The sequence below is a fragment of the Glarea lozoyensis genome, assembly GCF_000409485.1.
Source record: "Glarea lozoyensis ATCC 20868 chromosome Unknown GLAREA6, whole genome shotgun sequence".
NCBI classification, from domain to species: Eukaryota; Fungi; Ascomycota; class Leotiomycetes; order Helotiales; family Helotiaceae; genus Glarea; species Glarea lozoyensis.
Genome location: NW_007361001.1, coordinates 2,122,915 through 2,140,878, shown reverse-complemented (window position 1 = coordinate 2,140,878; position 17,964 = coordinate 2,122,915). Strand labels below are relative to the sequence as shown.

The 17,964-nt window shown below is 45.1% G+C and overlaps 7 protein-coding genes across 7 annotated transcripts; 3 read left to right on the top strand and 4 right to left on the bottom strand.

The window, feature by feature from the left end:
• Positions 1-1,685: 1,685 nt before the first annotated feature.
• GLAREA_03027 (uncharacterized protein) lies at positions 1,686-3,949 on the bottom strand (the record flags this gene model as incomplete). The annotated part of the gene is made up of 3 exons (XM_008088112.1): positions 1,686-2,954; positions 3,045-3,526; positions 3,580-3,949. 3 exons carry the CDS (start codon positions 3,947-3,949, stop codon positions 1,686-1,688), a joined length of 2,121 nt encoding a protein of 706 aa, XP_008086303.1.
• Positions 3,950-5,108: 1,159 nt separating this feature from the next.
• Positions 5,109-7,888, bottom strand: GLAREA_03026 (RNA-binding, RBD; the record flags this gene model as incomplete). Its single annotated transcript, XM_008088111.1, has 5 exons — positions 5,109-6,295; positions 6,342-6,569; positions 6,620-6,844; positions 7,042-7,146; positions 7,201-7,888. 5 exons carry the CDS (start codon positions 7,886-7,888, stop codon positions 5,109-5,111), a joined length of 2,433 nt encoding a protein of 810 aa, XP_008086302.1.
• A 2,193-nt stretch (positions 7,889-10,081) lies between these two features.
• GLAREA_03025 (Cytidine deaminase-like protein) lies at positions 10,082-10,708 on the bottom strand (the record flags this gene model as incomplete). Its single annotated transcript, XM_008088110.1, has 3 exons — positions 10,082-10,150; positions 10,201-10,282; positions 10,356-10,708. The coding sequence occupies 3 exons, from the start codon at positions 10,706-10,708 to the stop codon at positions 10,082-10,084; spliced, it is 504 nt and encodes a 167-aa protein (XP_008086301.1).
• A 273-nt stretch (positions 10,709-10,981) lies between these two features.
• On the bottom strand, positions 10,982-12,255 carry GLAREA_03024 (NAD(P)-binding Rossmann-fold containing protein; the record flags this gene model as incomplete). Its single annotated transcript, XM_008088109.1, has 7 exons — positions 10,982-11,012; positions 11,061-11,191; positions 11,240-11,296; positions 11,352-11,494; positions 11,545-11,937; positions 12,016-12,039; positions 12,138-12,255. The coding sequence occupies 7 exons, from the start codon at positions 12,253-12,255 to the stop codon at positions 10,982-10,984; spliced, it is 897 nt and encodes a 298-aa protein (XP_008086300.1).
• Positions 12,256-12,948: 693 nt separating this feature from the next.
• On the top strand, positions 12,949-13,719 carry GLAREA_03023 (HSC20 (HSCB), C-terminal oligomerization; the record flags this gene model as incomplete). The annotated part of the gene is made up of 1 exon (XM_008088108.1): positions 12,949-13,719. One exon carries the CDS (start codon positions 12,949-12,951, stop codon positions 13,717-13,719), a length of 771 nt encoding a protein of 256 aa, XP_008086299.1.
• Positions 13,720-14,318: 599 nt separating this feature from the next.
• On the top strand, positions 14,319-15,569 carry GLAREA_03022 (PP2C-like protein; the record flags this gene model as incomplete). Its single annotated transcript, XM_008088107.1, has 1 exon — positions 14,319-15,569. One exon carries the CDS (start codon positions 14,319-14,321, stop codon positions 15,567-15,569), a length of 1,251 nt encoding a protein of 416 aa, XP_008086298.1.
• A 730-nt stretch (positions 15,570-16,299) lies between these two features.
• GLAREA_03021 (glycosyl transferase family 17 protein) lies at positions 16,300-17,496 on the top strand (the record flags this gene model as incomplete). The annotated part of the gene is made up of 1 exon (XM_008088106.1): positions 16,300-17,496. The coding sequence occupies one exon, from the start codon at positions 16,300-16,302 to the stop codon at positions 17,494-17,496; it is 1,197 nt and encodes a 398-aa protein (XP_008086297.1).
• Positions 17,497-17,964: the final 468 nt, after the last annotated feature.

Here is a 17,964-nt window from a genome sequence, read left to right as displayed (position 1 = left end):
TCACAAGGCTCATAAAATCCACTCAAAAAAGCAAAAAAAAAACTTAACCCCCTTCATCAAAGGTATGTTCTTTCGGCTATATTTCATGGGTTGGAAACCTCTGTATATTCGGTGGCTAACATAGTCTAGGCTTTACAAAACCTTAAAAACAACCCAAAAAAGCAGAAAGGTACTACTCCCTTTCAATAAAGGTGTGCTTCCTCAGCTAGGCTTCATGGATTGATATGCTCTGTATAATCAATTGCTGACGCAGCCAGGGTTTTACAAGACTCTTCAAAACCAAAAACAAAAGAAGGAGGGAAGAGCTCTCCTCCACAGCCAAATGACAACCACATACAAACAAAAAAGAACAAAAAAAACACAGTGAGTACCAAGTCAGCTACCAGAACAACAAATGAATCTCGAGCTAACTTTTATTGATCATTAGGTATTCAGAGAACGCAATATTCGTACTTCACAAATATTTTAAGCGTCCAAGTCCACGACTCACAACTCTACTACCTACTACCATATCCGGCACAAGTCAAGAAGACTGATTCTGTTGTCAAGAATATGTTTTAACACAAAAAACAATCCAAAAAAAGTATGCTCTCCTGCCTTCGACCCTGCCATGACGATACTGATAATCCACTCTTTAGTTCAGCAAACTCACCTGCACAAGCACGAGTCTTGTGACACTGAAGCCAAGTTGTATCTTCCAGTACAATGGCGACGATGAAAGCAGGAGACGAAAAAAACAGTCACTCTTGAGCTACATCGCCATCTCCACAGTCATCTACATAACCTAAGCCACCAACCACACTCAAACCCACATCAACATCAGCGCTTCGAAAAACCCTCAAGTCGTTGTTGAAAATGGAACGGCTAAAAACAAAATCTCTTGGTCTATAACTACCTTCACAACTTCTGATCAAACGTCAATTCTTCAAAGACTGCCATTTACACATGAAGGTCAACCGGTGGGCAATACACTCTCCTCTGCTCATTCCACCAGCAATGCCTACACAATCTCTACAAACACATCTCACCAGACCATTTTCTGGTAATACTAGACGAGTCTTTCGGTGAAAGCAGATTCGCAATCGCAGCAAACGACGAGGAGTGGTCCGCTTTTATCAAGACAACGACACCTAGACATTTCAGATTCGGGGAACACTGGCAGGGACTGAAACACAACACGCGATGAAAACAGCGATTGCACATCTTGGATATGAAATTCTTGGGTCTCGGTTCTCAGGATAGCGGGAATTTTTAGCTTGAAGCCTTTTGGTTATTCGGTTTTGAGCACAGCGGGTGTTTTGGTCGGAAGCGTTTTGGATACTCTGTAGAAGTTTAGATACTCTCGAATAGCGACTTAATCCAACTATTGCTTACAAGCAGAACTCGCTTAAGCCCCTGAAATGCAGTAGAGCTATGAAAGTGACTTGTGATCATGCTCGCAGTTGATAAGTTTGGTGGTAACATTCTTTGGACAAGCCTGTCTGTTCATGTTTGGTTCTTGTTATCTTTTAAGTGTAGGTCATTCTTTGTCTTAACGGATTTATGACAGAGTCTTGAAATATGGTAATATTATTTACTGGAGAGAATAGACGAATTGTGCGATGCTGTGTCAGGTTGATCCCAAAATTTCCGCTCGTCTTGTATCTTTATGTGCCACCAATGGTATGTCTATTAAACATTCCATCTCAAATTATAACTACATCATACCTCTTTTTGTTATTCTTATCAACTGTGTATGAAAGCCCACTCTGATTTGCATGCAGGTCAAAATCAACAAGTGCTTCTTCGAACAGAACCTGGTCAGCGTCAGATCCCTTCCTCAAGTCAAAAATACCAAACCGCTCGAAGGTTCCCACTTTATCCTCTACTCGTTGAAGTAGTAATCCAAAAGTAGTGTTGAATTCTTCTTTTTTGGGGAGATTGATGTGAGACTTGGACATGAGGGGCATGAGAACCAGAGTTTTACTTTTCATATCATCATCTGCTAACACCACGTCTGGGAGTAACCATGTGCCCCCGGGTATAGGTATTCCACTTGAGCCTAACTTGTAAGATACTGGTTTACCACGATTGTGTACCGAGACCGAATGTGCAAGCCGACTAGATATCTTCAATCGCCCGCCTCTCACTTGACCAAATTGGTCGTCGGAAACCAAGTCGATCTCAATCTGTGGCGTGTCCACCAGCAGCGAATAGTTAGGAGGAGCTAATGGAGTTCCAGAATAGCTGCTTATCTTGATCGGCCCATCGACTGAAGCCCATGACCACGTCGGAGCTCTGTAACCTTTCTGCCTAGCTAACCGTGTTAATCCATCTTTCGGATTCAAACTTCCCACTGCCGCTGTCCACATAAGTTGATGCAAAAGAGCAATATCCCATATGCCCGCATAGTACTTTACAGGCTCTTTCCACTGTCTTTGCCAGTATCTGGCCAATGCTGATATTGCAACCAATTTGTCGTCGCCAAAAGTCAGCGAGCTTCTGGTGTAGGTGAGAACAATCTTGTCCCAATCTACCATTGCTTGGAATATCTCAAATGATGAGGACTCGCGGTCTATAGGCGTGTTATATTTGAAAGGGGACAATTTTGAGGAGTTATCCACGAAATATGAGCATCCCGTGGGAAGCATTTCACATGCAGAAGCTTCCCTGCATTCCCAAAATACTTGTGTCTTGCCGAAATGAATGTTTCGGCGAGATAAGTACATTTCCTGTAGAACCCAACTTCTTTTCCGGAGTGGTGACTCTTCAATCTGAGTCTGCCACAGTTTCCGGGACAGTAGCGTGTTGATTCCTGGTGTTGGAGTCCATTCTGCTTCAAATTTGCACAATTCAACGTCTTGCAGCCTTCTCTCACGATACAGACCCTCGTGACCATTTTTAGCTGAAGTAGCGGCAATATTGAAGATAGCATTCGAGTACACGCTATCCATCAAGGTAGATTCCATTAGCCACTGAGTTCACAGAATCAGTGTATGACTTGTGAACAAAACAACGAAAGAAAACAAAGACGAGTCCGAGAAACTGATATATCGCATGCTTACATCAATTTTCGAGTCTTGAATTATGCACAGAGAATCAATCCAAAGATACCGGACAGAAAGTTTCCTTGTGACCTGTATAGCCTCCCGAAATGTTCTGGATAGCTCATCAAATGGTATTTCGTGCTTCAATTCTTCGATGTTAGAAATTAGAAGTCTGAAAGGCACGACTTTTCCCCAACAATGGCTCAGAGTCGCGTATACTAGAGACTCTGGAGAGTTGGCGCCATTAAGCAGACGCGCAACGGGTTCTTTCTCAGTTCCAACGTATATTAATCGTGTTGGATTCTGCATCCCAAATACTGGCTCCATATTGCAGTTCTTATGTCCGGCAGAGCATTCTGATAACCATCCTTTTATCAATTCCTTGGTTTTTCCGGAACCAGTACTTTTGTCGTGACTAATTTCCATCCTGTGGAGATCAAACTGGGCATGTGAATTCGTTCCACCTATTACAAGATCATCTAACACGAGCTTGTTCCTGACTATGCTTTACGTAAGTCTACCGACTTTCCTGCATACAAAATAAGACATTTACCAAGCGGATGAATCGCATAACTTTTGGAAACCAGTTCTCGTTTTCCTTGTCTCATACCATCGTCCAACGAATCCCGGCCATATTTGTAGGAAAATAATAACTCGGCATTCTCTAAGAATCCATTGACCAGTCGGAAGTCAAAAGATGAGCGGGGATAACTCGTACGAATATCCTGACTAGCAGTCAGGATAATGCTGTTTTCGTGATGATCAAAACCGAGCAACATATGAGTGCACATAGCGCATCCGTTCTGCGAATTAATGTGAAAGTTATGCTTGGTACTGGTTATCTCGTGCGTTCCCTGCTTGCCGCCAGCAGGGCGTATCTCTGCAATCAGCTTACTGCAGTCATCGCAAAGTTTGGAAGTCATATCTTCCGCCCTGGATAGGAAGAGAAGGATGAAATTAAATATGATGACAGCGATGAAGAAGATCACCTTGAACTTCTCTGAACGTCTTCGTATCAGCCAGTCGCTTATGTCTGCATGTGTGGGCACATTGCCGACCAATCGTAGAATGCAGCACTGAAGTCTGGTTGGCAATGTGTTTTCAACTCCGAAGTCATATGGAGAATAATCCGGTGACGATGAGCCACACCACTATTTGAAAGAAGGCTCTCTAAAAAGGGGCTTGCAGCTGTGATAAATAAGTGTTTCTATAGTAATTATTTAGATGTGTCTCCGGGGGAACGGGAATAAACAGCTACCTCACCTTATTCCTTCAACGTTTCTGGTTGTAGTCAAGTTGTGCAAACATCACTAACTTTGTTATTAAGTATCAAAATTAATAACCTCGGAAGAAATCGCATAACCATGGTTGTGGTTAACTTATCGGACCCCGACAGAACTTATCACCCAAGTCATCACCAGAAATTCACTAAACACCATGAATGCTGTTGGGCTATGGCCAGAATTATCAATAAAATTGACACTGAAACAATAAGTAACCGATTAGTTGCAGTCATACATCAATTCATAAGCTCATCGCCGCTCCAAAAACTGTATTCTAATATCTCACATTATCATGAAATTGACACAATTGACGCATGCATAAACATTTTTAAAAAGGTCGTAGTATAATTATTCGAAAAAACTGACAATTGATGAGAAAATGGGTTTGATGGGAGGTCACCCACCATGGCACTATATGATGAAGCATATACATGACCGAGCCGTCAAACAATAGGAACTCAGAAAAATAACATTTCAAATCTGGCAATAGTATTACTACAACGCTAAAATGACATATAAGGGGTATATACTAATAAGAGCAGTTGTTTCCGAATCAAAATCCTTTTTCCATCCTTCCAATTCCCTGATTTACACTAGTCTTGACCCCATTTCTGCTCGCCAGTTGTCCTTCTTGACCGTCGAAACGAGTTGCTACTCCTTTTAGTACATCATGAAGCTTTGCGCCTGCCGTTTGATGAGTTCTGTTGCTCATTATCGGCAGCATGCCATGGTCGATATTGATTGCAAGATGGCTATCACGACCTCAACTGGTTGACCGAGATTCTTGTCGATCCGATCATCAATCACTAACATCATCCTCCTCGTCATTAGCTTCAGAAGTTCCCTTCTCACTCTCCGTAACCTCGATCCCCAACTCAGCAAACATTTCTTGCAGCATCTCACTCTTATCCGTGACCTGCTTAATATGCGGTAAGGTCATCATGCTGGCTCTTTTCGGGCTGATCAGCCTTGCCAGTCTTCCTCCAGCTTCCCTCATACTAGGCATAGTTTCAGCACCGAGAAGCTCTGCGATCCCAATTTCGAGTTCGATTTCTTCCTGGCTCGGGATTGTTTTTGCCGGAGCGACGCCATTACGCGCAAATCCAACCATGATTCCCCACTTATCCTCTGGAGAGAAGCGATGATCATCTGACCGACGAAGAGCTTCCATGGCGGATTGGACATCGGAAAATTGGACGAAACATTCTGGCTCGTTGAGTTTCATTCTTATACCTTCGAAACCAGGCTGTTTCGCAAAGAACTCGCGGAGATCGCCTTCGTCGGGTTCAGCGGGAAGGTTTCGGATGTAGAGATTATTACAAGGCGGGTTTCCGTAGCCTGAGTCGATAGATTGAAGGGTCGAGGTGGTAGAGTAGGGACGGTATATGTGACGCGATGGAGTTGAGCCGCCAGAAACGGTTGATCCTGTACGTCGGCGTGGCCCAGTCATGGGAAGATGAGAGGATTGAAACCGCTCATAGTTCGACGCAACCGAAAGATGTGTATCACTTGCTAAGTACGTAGGTATTTTGGAGAAATGTGATGAAGCGGTTGAATGCAGAGAGCGGGTGTCGAAGACGGTGCTCTGAATAGAGTTTTGAGACCAGGATTTTCGTTTCGATATTTCGTAGTCGTCTTCCTCCATTTCCGGTTCATCTACCTCTAAAGAGTATCGTATAGATGGATCTCGTACGGACGGTTGTCCTACGGAACTCTTGCCTTTTTCCGTCCTAATAGTCCTGCTCGAATCTGCGCGTTGAAGACTAGAATTAATTAATCTGCTGTTTTTCGAGAACTCTTCCCTAGCACTCCACAATTCCGGCGTCGATAATTCTACTCGCTTGTTGAGATGATTCTGCATTCGATCGAATATATGAGCGGCAGGTATGATGTACGCGATCTCGGATCCTGGGTTTCCGAAGACCACCACCCCACAGAGATTTCCGGTCTCAACATCAACAACCCACGATCCACAGTCCCCGTCAACTAGACAAGTAAGCAAATTAATAGATTTTGAAGACGTTCAACTTACAGAAATTACCGTTAATACACCGGACGACCCATAACTCCTGGAATGTATCGCTCCCCGGTGCTTTCTGATAAGTTGCAATCCCTGATAACCTCCCCTCTAAAGCGTCATCTCTATTGCCAGTACAAATGAGAACGTCAATATCTGTTGGTCTTCGCGCTAGACCTTTAGGGTGAACAGCTTGTGTGTGAAGGTTTTGATTCCGACAGTAAATACTGTTAGTCATAAATCCTGTCATTGTTTTAGTACTCTTAAGTTACTTGAGAGCATAGGTGACATACGGCGATTATTTAGTGAGATATCTTCCAGCATTAAGTCAAAATTCTCGATTTCCACAAGAGCCCAATCGAGGCTGTTGGCAGGAGCTGATACAAAAATGTTGCCTAGCTCAGGCGTAATATCATTTTCTCCCCCTCCCATAGCGAGTAGTGTTCTTCGATGTGACTTGGGCCGCGGCTCAGGAGCCGACGACGAGGAACTCACCCTTGAGATAGTGCTTATAGAATCTAATGGCTAAGTGTCAGCAATTGCAATACTAATTGAAATTAAAATCAAAGGCCCAAACAGGCCACAAACGAAAACATTCAATCAGACAGCGGTTCAACTTTAACAACCACATTCTGATTGGAAACTTTGACTGCAACAACGAGAGGCAAAGGTGCAAACACAGTTCAAGTAGCAGATGAAGAAAATTGTTTCATACCAGTGGTCCCTACTGTCGTATTAGAGCCTTCGGATGGTTTTCTGGATCCTGTCGAATTCTCTCTACTACTGGTAGGCGACGAAAGGGTACTTGGTGACAGTCCATCTGAGCACAATAAATCAGCATTCACGCAAATTACTCAGGAGAATAAGAACATACCCAGAGAAAGCACAGCAGCTGAATCATGTCTATTATCAAGAAAATCAACATCCTCCTCAGGCTCGTAGAAAGTAAACTGAGGATCCAGATCCGTGAAATTAGTTATGTTGGAATTTTGTTTGCAGGCGTAAAGGGTGATAAGGCCATAGAACAACCCAGCTATAAAAACGATGCCACCCAGCGTAGCTCTCCTTGGTGAGCCGCGTTGCTCTCCAGATATCAATACAGTTACTCCACAGTGTCGGAGCGGTTCTGTCGCATAGACTCCTGGTGGTAGAGCGGGAACCTCTGCAGTCTCTTCCATCGCCAAGGGACGTCGATGGCGTGAACATTCGGCCATCAGTAATCCCTCATAATCCTGAATGATCATACTCTTATCGACCAGTTCCATAGCTCTTTGTCGAACTCTCTTATCTTGGCAACTAAAAAGTACAGTCGGGCAACTCTTGCTCCCTTCTTCACCAATCATGAAGACCTCAATCATAAGGTCCACATCCTTGGTATCCATTTCGGCATTATGGTCTTGGAGCAAAAGCATAATGGGCTTTGCTATCGCTTTCCATACCTGATGAGCAGGGCTGTCCTCCTTGAGAGCCCAACATTTGTGTTTTCCTTCAGCGTCCACTGTACCGCAACTTGCACCGATGGACAATTCCGGATTCGCCCACTGCGAAGAGCCCTGAGACATGTTGACCTAGAGGATGGGTGCATGAGCGGGAATCGTAGCTGTAGGAGCCGACGATGTACCAGGGGGAGAGATCTAGAAAAGGTTGGGATCTTTCCGGCACGAGCTTTCATTCTCTCCGTATCATGATCCGTGTCACGCTCTGTGGTTTCAAGGTCGTGACTTTCAAGATGTAGCTTGCAATCACTAGTAATCAGGACATGGTTCTTAGGAGAATCTAGAATGGTTGAAGGCAGTCGTTCGTGTATCAAGCTGACGCTGGAATGAAAGAGAGCGTGAGGCTGGGTTTAGGCAATATGCGCTGCTCAGCGCCGCAGTTGTGCATGGCGATTACAGAACCAGTCAAAGTTGGGCCGCCGGATTGTCGAGGTCGTGTAACTCCTGACATAGATTAAGCTGAACTGGCGCTACAAAAATCGATTGAATATGCCACAGAGCCTCTCGGATGTGACGCTGCCACGTCTATTCACCTTCCTATCGCGAGATGGTTGGAGGAAGGTTGTACAAACACAAGACTTCCCGAGCCCCGCGATGATGACAAACGAGATCTAGACCAATCTGTCGGAAGACTATCACATGATGATAATGCCCTATTTAGAAGACATTGGCGAGCCTCTTCTGTTGAGATTTGAAGTCCAAGTTACGACAAGACAAGTAATCTTATATTTTCAGCACTACTGTTACTAAACATTGGACGTTCACAAGCCGCTGTCAAAAGCTCGCTAATCGTGATATTTCCTAGGGGTTTATAGTGCCCAATTACCGAGACTATACGATGCCTGCAATTTCGGAATCTGTTCCGAATCTCGCGAGGATGAAGGCTGACAGGAAGGAACTTTATACGAGCATGGGGTTCGGTTTGTACTCAAAAGTTTCTACTTCACGTTAATCTGAGTGAAAGATACCTAATAATAAATATTACCTGTATCCCAAGTCTGTGAAAAAAAACCCACAAAAATCATTACTGTCCTGTAATTAGACTGATACATTCCAAAGGCCAATAATGAGTAAGTGGATTAAGCGAGACTCGAAAGCCATGGATTCCAGTTTGCCTATTCCGGATGAAATCAGTAAATCATGTAATTCATCTAATCATCTTGACTAAGTGATCTCAAGAATGAGTAGAAAGCTCGCAAGTTCCAATTTCGGTCGCTGACACTTGTCTTTTCTACCTCGGGTCTAGCGATTAATCGGAAAATAAACTGCGCGCGGAAGGTGGTCGGACTACCCGAAATGATAGTGTCCAAGAATGGACAAACATTACTTCTAGCAATGACTAGGTATCTCATATCCCTTCATTTGCAGCTTTCCAATTTTGGCCAATGAATTTCATAGTGTCTCCCTCATCTATGGAAAAGCATTTTCCAAATCTGACTTGTTGAGTGGCTCTACCAAGTCCAGAAATATTGAACGATATCCTCCGAGGGTCTTCACTTTGGAGGGAAAACAAACGAAGAAGGATCACTAAAATTTATACATTTTCAAGAGTTGGTTTTAACTGTAGGCCCAAACCTACAACGTGTGCGCCTTATTTGCCAGTGGAAGTTCTCACTCACATCACACCTCATCCACTGCCGGTTAGTGTCATATATATGGTAAATAGCTTCGCTAGACATAGCCTTTCGGTGAGAGAACAGATTATCCGGTAAAACTGATAGGAGGAGGGATTTTCTCTTCAAAAGCGCGAATCCGGGCAAGAATCCCTCCTGCTTGTTTCTTCTCGCGCAAACAAGGAGCTGAAAAAAACGACAAAAAGCGAAGGGTGAGAGAACACGCGAGCAGAAAAAAATAGATATGCACCAATTTTACGCTTGCAAATTACAGCAAGAATATCCAGAGATTTTGACACGGGTCCAATAGGTAAAGGTATTCTGCTTGTGCTCTTTAAGAATTGTTCCCAAACAGCTATTCCTCCAGAGAGGTTCAACTCCCTAAGAGCGTCGCCATACGTATATTTGTCTACATTTCGGTAGGCAATTATATTGGTCGATACGTTCTCCATCATTGATAGGACATATGTGTAAGAGTATTGTGAGTGCCATCCTTGGCCCTTGAACGTCTCCTATGGACCAGATCATCCATCAAGATGGCGGAGCAAACAAGCAACAACCTTAACCATTCCGCGCGTATGTGTGTATAAACCTGGTTTTGAGGTCTCGAGGGATCGGATTGCGTGTCGGTTCGTTGCGACTCCCTTCATCCTCTCGCGGCTGTCAGAGAACCAGGGGGAGGGAGTGCTTCTGGTCCGAAAGATAGTGGAAGTAACTGCAGTGTGTTAGCTTTGGAAATAATTCAAGAGGGGCATAGTGACTTACTTGTTCTAGCCGCATCACTATAAAAGCTCCATCCTTATCAAACATGAAGATGGGTGTTTTCAGGTCGCAGAACTCGCGAATGCTGCAAACGATTAGCATTGGAAAATGTATTCCACAGTTTTGAAAGGAAGGACTGTCTTCCCAATTCCACTCACAATTGTCTACACATGCCACAAGGACTCGCAGGCGGCGAGATATCCGTTGCGACCGCCACAGCTTTGAACTTCCTGTGTCCCCCTGTGACAGCCTTGCCAAATGCGACACGCTCTGCGCACGTTCCTACTGGATACGCTGCGTTTTCAACATTTGCGCCATCGACGAAGGCACCATCTTCTGTCAGGATAGTTGCTCCGACACGGAATTGCGAGTATGGGCAGTATGCTGTGGCTTTGGCATCTGTACTTCGTGAAAGGAGTGCTTCGAACTGTGCCGTCGTTATGCCGTAGGTTTTGGCAGCTTGAGATACGTCGGCCTCATTATCCGAGAAAAGAAGGTTTGGACTTGACATTGTGAAGTTGGTTTTATTGCGTTTGGTGTGTACGAGAAGAAAGCTGGATGTTGAGGAATGTGTTTGTTGTGTTCCACTTCCGAGCCTCTCGGCATATTCCGACAGATGTCAGAGGAGTGGAACTCTTTTGATCCCAGATTTAATAAGACAAGTCATACTCAGTCAATCCTTTCAAATTCATGTATAAAATTCATACTAATTCATGTGGCATTTTCTTAAGGTGAACATGTTGCTATCATCAAAGATCTTCATGTCTTAAATTACTATCTACTTCTATATAGGAACGGTCAATGGATTCATCACGCTGTTTGATATTAGCACACTTCTCGTCCTGTTGGGTTCGAAGTCTTACCTCGCTCCTCCATCGACGACCATATTTGCACCAGTTACATAGGAACTAAATCCACTTGCTAAGAAACCCGCCACACGTCCCACTTCGATGGGGAGACCTGATCTTTCCAGTCCGATATGGCTCTTTTGGCTCTACGAAAACTTTAATTGCCAAACATACCACCTAAATCGGAAACTTACTTCTTTTGATTGAAGACTTGCAGGCGGAAATTGTGCTGCCATACCTCGCATATCGAACTATCGTATGTCTGTAAGTACATAGGATATGCGGAGGGGTCGGGAAAGTGCGTACCCCTTGAAGATCAACCCCAACATCAATCTGTCCAGGAGAGATACAATTGATTCTCACACCAGTGCCTTTTAGCACCGCTACTCCAGCCCTTACTACCCCCAGAGCCGCATGTGATGCCATAGTAAAGGCAGGTCCCCAACATCCTTCAACATTTAGTAATTGCCATCTCGCTGTCTTCGATACATCGACTTACCACCATAGGTACTTGCAACGGAGCTGACCACAATTATAGAGCCATACTTCTGATCTTTTGGAGCAGCGTTTGGATATGCCAATTTAGGCGTCGTCTTAGTCATAGCTGGCGGCGCATACTTCAAGGCAAAGAAGGGAGCCATGCTATTTGCCTCAAAACACCTTTGCAGGTCCGTTGGGGTAGTGGCATCGATTGATGAAGGACCCAGTAAACCAGAGGAGCACACCCAGACATCAAGTCTGCCCCAAGAGTTGAGCACATCATCAATGAGTCCCAGAGTCTCGTCTTCTGCCGCTATATTGAACGGATAGCCAATGACTTTTGTGTTTGGACTTTCTTTGGCAATGCTCTCGATCAGGTCGGTATAATCAGAGGACGTGCCTTTGTCGCAGGCTATTTTTTGTTAGGGATAGCCGTCCTCGTTCATTTCAAAAAGAACTGGCAAATCGAAATCGTTCTCACGCTACATACCATAAACGCAAGCAGCACCATGAGCTGTGATAGTTAGCAAAAGCTGTCCAACCATTTCAATTGCCAACAAATATGGCAATACAACACGAATTTGCATTCTGTTGGGTCAAACTTCTGCTCACCGGCCAATTCTCTGATGATTGCTTGTCCCACAGCTTGTTGAGCACCTGTCACGACACAAACGAAACCATACAGCTTGCCGTCTGCGCGGTATGGGCTAAAGTGCTCTGTATCTGTCATGGTATCCATTCCAAAAAGCCGCAAAAGAAACAGTTTCGAGGATAAAGAACGAGTAGTAACAGAGAAGAACTTGAATACTTGCTATACCTTAAGTGAGGAGATCAATGAACAATACTTTTACCTGTTTGTTTGAAGCATACCGATAAGAAGAAGTTCCATTGTGATAGCAAATGCGCGGAGATCTACCGCATACTTCTAGATGTGCCAATCAAGGACAGCTGATTGGTAGCCGAGTAAATGGGATTGCTTTTTGGCATCGCGCGGCTTTGGTTGCGCTTCTCCGAGGATTCTCGAGATTTAGCTTGCCTGCCTATTGTTAAAACAACAACTAAAAGAGCTACAGCACGAACCAGGGCTCAATTCGATTTCATAGGAAGCTGAGTTTATGAAGTTCAACTCCACTTGGACGGATACATGATGCGATGTGTTTAGTAGGGAAGATAAACGTGAAGGGTGAGCGATTTTACAATAATGGAAGAAAGCATTCAAAGTAGGTAGGCTCTACGGGTGCCCAGGTGGGTGGGAAGGTCCGTGTCGTCCCCGAGCCGACGTCATCCGCTCGAGTTTCTTTCACGTTCATCCAAGTCGAATCGACGTCTCGGCTTCATCATGTTCATATAATAATAACGACTCCAGGTGCGCTATCATAGAATTCTTTATTTCCTAGACGGAAGACCCGGATTCGATACGGTTATGCGCTCCTCAACACTGCGTCAAGCTCGCAAAATCATCAGAAATCCTGGAGTAGAAACTCGCCAGGATATTGGTTCACGATTCGTACAGAGATCAACTCTTCCTACAACATGCCTTCGTTGTAGTGGCATATCGCCGGGCTATTCGAATTACAGCCGCTTTCAACGACGATGGCAGACATCCGCCCGAACTTCCCAGACGGGGTCGAACATTCCCCCAAAAGCAGAAACAGTACCACAAACACACTACGAGTTCTTCCCTAAAACTCTCCCGCAAGGGCCGCCGCCATCAGGACCTTTCCGGATAGACGCGCGGGAACTACGAAAGGAGTTCTTACAGCTACAAGCTGTGGCGCATCCGGATCGGCATCCAACTCATCTGAAAAGTCGAGCCGAGGGTACCTCCGCAAGGATAAACGAGGCTTATAAGACTTTACAAAATCCTCTGCTGCGAACGCAATACCTGTTAAGCATGAAGGGTATTGATGTTGCGGAAGACGAAACATTGAAGGTAGAGGATCCAGAGTTATTGATGGAAGTGTTAGATACCCAGGAAGAGATAGAAAATGCGCAAAACGAGGAAGATCTGATTGACATGAAGAAGATCAACGACGAGCGCATAGCGAAAAGCGAAGAAATACTGGATGGAGCATTTAGAGAAGAGAACATAACCTTGGCCAAGGAAGAGGCAGTTCGCATGAGATATTGGGTCAACATCAAGGAGAGCTTAGATGCTTGGGAGAAGGGCAAGCCTGTGGCACTTGTCCATTGAGAGTCCTAGCTGATTGGACGCTTTATAACGGATCTGGTTTTACTCCGCGACGAAGAAGATGTAAAAATACACTATATATCCCGACTTGTAAATCTACCCAGTCTCGAAGCACAATGAATTGTACTTTGGCAATTTTTGAATTGCCTACCCAAACCGTAATCCTATACACATCGTTGCCATACAGAAGCACCAAGTATTTCGAGACCGTTTCCTTATATGAGCTTTAATTAGAGGAAACATTACCATACTTCAGTCTGGTCAGTACAAGTACCGGTCACCCAACAAGGCTGCTGGTAAGGCTGAAATTAAAATATGTTTGAATTTTGACCCGCATGAGTCGCACAAGTCGCATGCCGGGAATACTGTGCGCTGACATGGGTTATGACGAAGCTGACAGGGATAATCAACAGATTTCATCGAGAAACTTACCAAACGACAGCGTTGTCTCTCTACAAACCATCCACGCAGTCTCTTTTTCTACGTCGTGCCGACAATTATACGCACGATGTTCTTTATCTTTTCTCTTGTCTTTTGATTGAATTTCGCGGGCCCATGGGCTTCGCAACTCTCCTCTCCACGATTTACGAAACTTATTAGCCATGGCGGTTGTTTTGCGCGACGTTGCGTTTGCAACACATAGAAGGGCATGTCTGAAGGAGACAAGCATCACAGCATTTTGTGTTACATCTAGAAATTCTGCAACAAGTGGCATACTCTCAACCAGAATCCGGCAAAGTACAGACGCGAGTCTACGAACTTACAGAAATCCCCCTTTTCAGAACCGAGTTCCAGCTTCGGCGAGAGCATTCTCCGTCTCATGTGCTCTGAAGTCTACCCCAAAATTCAATTATGGCATATCAGCTTCTTTTACGGCTAAGGACCGACGATATAACCCTACGAGAAACGTGTTCAACTTCAACCCTTACAATCACATTCGGGCGCGGAGGAAAGACAAACGAACTCGGCCGGACAGTGGCCAGGATGCATTTTTCGTCAGTAGAATCGGGGAAACCTCAGACGTGGCACTTGGAATTGCAGACGGAGTGGGAGGCTGGGTAGATTCTGGTGTCGACCCAGCAGATTTTTCACATGGCTTTTGCGACTACATGGCTCACGCAGCATATACGCACAAACCCGAGGAGTGGAAGGTACCACTAGGGGCTAGAAGCCTAATGCAGAGAGGATATGAGGACATTAGCAATGATGAAACTGTTCCAGCTGGAGGCAGTACGGCATGTGTTGCGATTGTTAGGGAGTCCGGGAAGCTCGAAGTTGCGAACTTGGGGGATTCTGGATTCGTGCAACTCAGAAGTAATGCCGTACATACATACTCGGAACCCCAGACCCACGCTTTTAATACTCCATACCAGTTATCGATTGTCCCAAAGAAAATGCGCGCTAGACAGAGGGCATTTGGAGGAACGCAGCTTTGCGATATGCCGAGAGATGCAAACGCATCGCAGCATTCGTTGCGGCATGGCGACGTTCTGGTCTTCGCTAGTGACGGCGTATGGGATAATCTGTCTAGGCACGATATATTGAAAATCGTGTCTAAATTGATGATTGGGGCCAAAGCCTGGATACACACTGAGAATGGTATTGACGTAGGAGCAGACATCAGTAAATTTGTCATGACAGATGTAACAAGCGGTACAGAGGATATACCCACTTTGCAGAGCTTTTTGGCCATTGGAATTACCGGCGAGGCGAAGGCAGCCAGCGTCAACACAAAATTAGACGGCCCGTTTGCGCGGGAGGTTCAAAGGGAATATCCACACGAGAATTGGCGGGGTGGAAAGGTTGACGATATATGTGTCGTTGTAGCTGTCGTGTGCGAAGAAGGAAAGTAAGATATAATTATTCACACATATCCTCAGAAGGACGTAAGGATGATGATGGAAGCCTCGGCTTTGTAAGATGAGGAAAGCCTTTAGATAGATGAACGCTCCAGTAGCAGTTGTATATATATACATGAGACTTATTTGTCGATCTCCCACTATTAATTCGCGCACCAATATTCGTACCGTAAATGAGTAAAATGAATACACATACCTGCCTACTTAACTGTCCATATTTCAAAGAGGAGTAGTTGAAAGCGTCTCTCGAAACTGTGCCGCTTCGATCTAGGTTTAAATACCCAGCCCGATAGCCGATATACGTAACGTATATTCCGAGGGAATCGACTCTATGCCATTACTTACAGTTAGCGTTCCTAAATGGCAACTAGTTATTTCTTTCGTCTTGTTGTTCAACGTTCGCTTAGGCCAGTATAAAAGTGCACTAAAGCCAGCATGAAAAGGGGGGCTTTAGCTTCAGCGGGCCATTGGACTTGGCCTCGCCCAAAACCCTGGGGAACAGCTGTAGAACCCCAAAACAAACTCGCCGCATGAGGGCGTTCGCGGACAGTCAGCCCTTCTGGGGTGATTTTTCGCCCTGCGTTTGGTGGCATCGCCCTGGCCCCTGGGTAGGTAAGCACAATCTGCGCTGCGCCCGCAATGAATCACTCGAGACATGCAGGCAGGAGGGTGAGGCCACTCGAGCATCGTAGGTCTACAGGTGGTGTAACATCCAACAAGTACCATGCTCATTTCTTCGAGCTATCGCAGGCGTTGGAAAAAGTTATCCCAAGCTGTATACCTCCGGTGGAGATCATTGGGTACTGGACTACTATTGCTATGGCTCTTCCTCATACTTAACGAACAGAAGCATCCGTTCACCAAATATGCGCACGCAATAACGAATCGATCCTTCGAACTCGAGGAGACTTATCAATCGCTTCCAGACGGCAATTCCAAATCGCGTGCCAATGTCCGAACCTCTCTTGACGACAAACAAGCGCAAGAATTCTGCGGGCAACATGCTTTCCAACCCTACCCCGATCGATATACACTGCGAAAAGTCTATGACTTACTTATGATCAATGATGAGCTGGAATGGCTTGAGATTCGCTTGAACACCCTCGCGGCATACGTCGATTATTTCGTTATTGTCGAATCACCATATACTTTTACTGGTCGACCCAAAGCCTTGGTGCTCAAGGAGAACTGGTCTCGCTTTGCTGAGTTTCATTCGCAGATAATATACCATGAAGTAACCGATATGCCAGTCGGCGCGAAGCGGGCCTGGGATTATGAGGACCATCAGCGCAATGCCATGTTCCTGCAAGTTATACCTGGGTTAGAGGACAAGCGAAAGGCAAATGTTGGTGACATCCTGATCGTCAGCGACGTAGACGAGATTCCAAGGCCAATCACCATTACGGTAATGCGCAACTGCAACTTCCCACGCCGTCTCACCCTTCGAAGTCAATTCTTTTACTATGGGTTCCAATGGAAACATCGTGGTGAGGAGTGGGCACATCCGCAAGCTACTATCTATTATGGGCCAGAACATACCATCCTCCCAGCGGATTTGCGTAACGGCGAGGGTGGCAGTTGGATAAAGGTGTGGTGGTACAAGACAGACCTTTGGAATTCAGGGTGGCACTGCAGTACTTGCTTTCCAAACATCGAGGAGGTCCTTACAAAGATGTCGAGCTTCTCGCACACAGGCTACGACAGGGAAGAATTTCGGGATCGAACGCATATCGTGGATCGGGTAAGGAAAGGATTAGACCTTTTCGACCGGCCGGGTGAGGAGTTTATACGGGTTGACAATAATCAGGATATTCCAGAATATCTAAAGTTGAATCGTGACAGGTTTGGTTATTTGCTTGACAGAGATGCGTGGAATGCTGGATTTTTGGATTACAGTGAGCACGAAAGTGCTCCTGATTAATATACCAGTGGACCAACAATTACCAACAGGTCTGTGCCACGCTCTCCCTTCGAATTGAACGACGGCAATGCTCATTGGTCGTCGGGTTGCGTGCGCTATATTTTGGAACCTGCTGTTACTAGTTTTGATCATTCGTCATATACCCCGATTTTAGAGATATACGTTAATAAACATCAGTTACCAGAAACCCAAAAACCCGTCTTGTACTTAGCCACTGGTAACGATATCTGTGTGTTGGCTATCTATGGTATTCCTCATCTAGCTCGGACGCCTTTGGAGGCACCAAAGGTGTTCGAGTCATGATTTGAATAGTCGCATTAGAACAGGAGCCGAACCTTTACGACATTCAGCTCTTTTTTACGATCATAAGCCACCTATGAACAGTTAATATTTTAATATCGTATTACTAACGAAAAGCAACCATGAAAATGTGACTAAATTTATGCGCCGTTAGCGAAGGTGTCATTT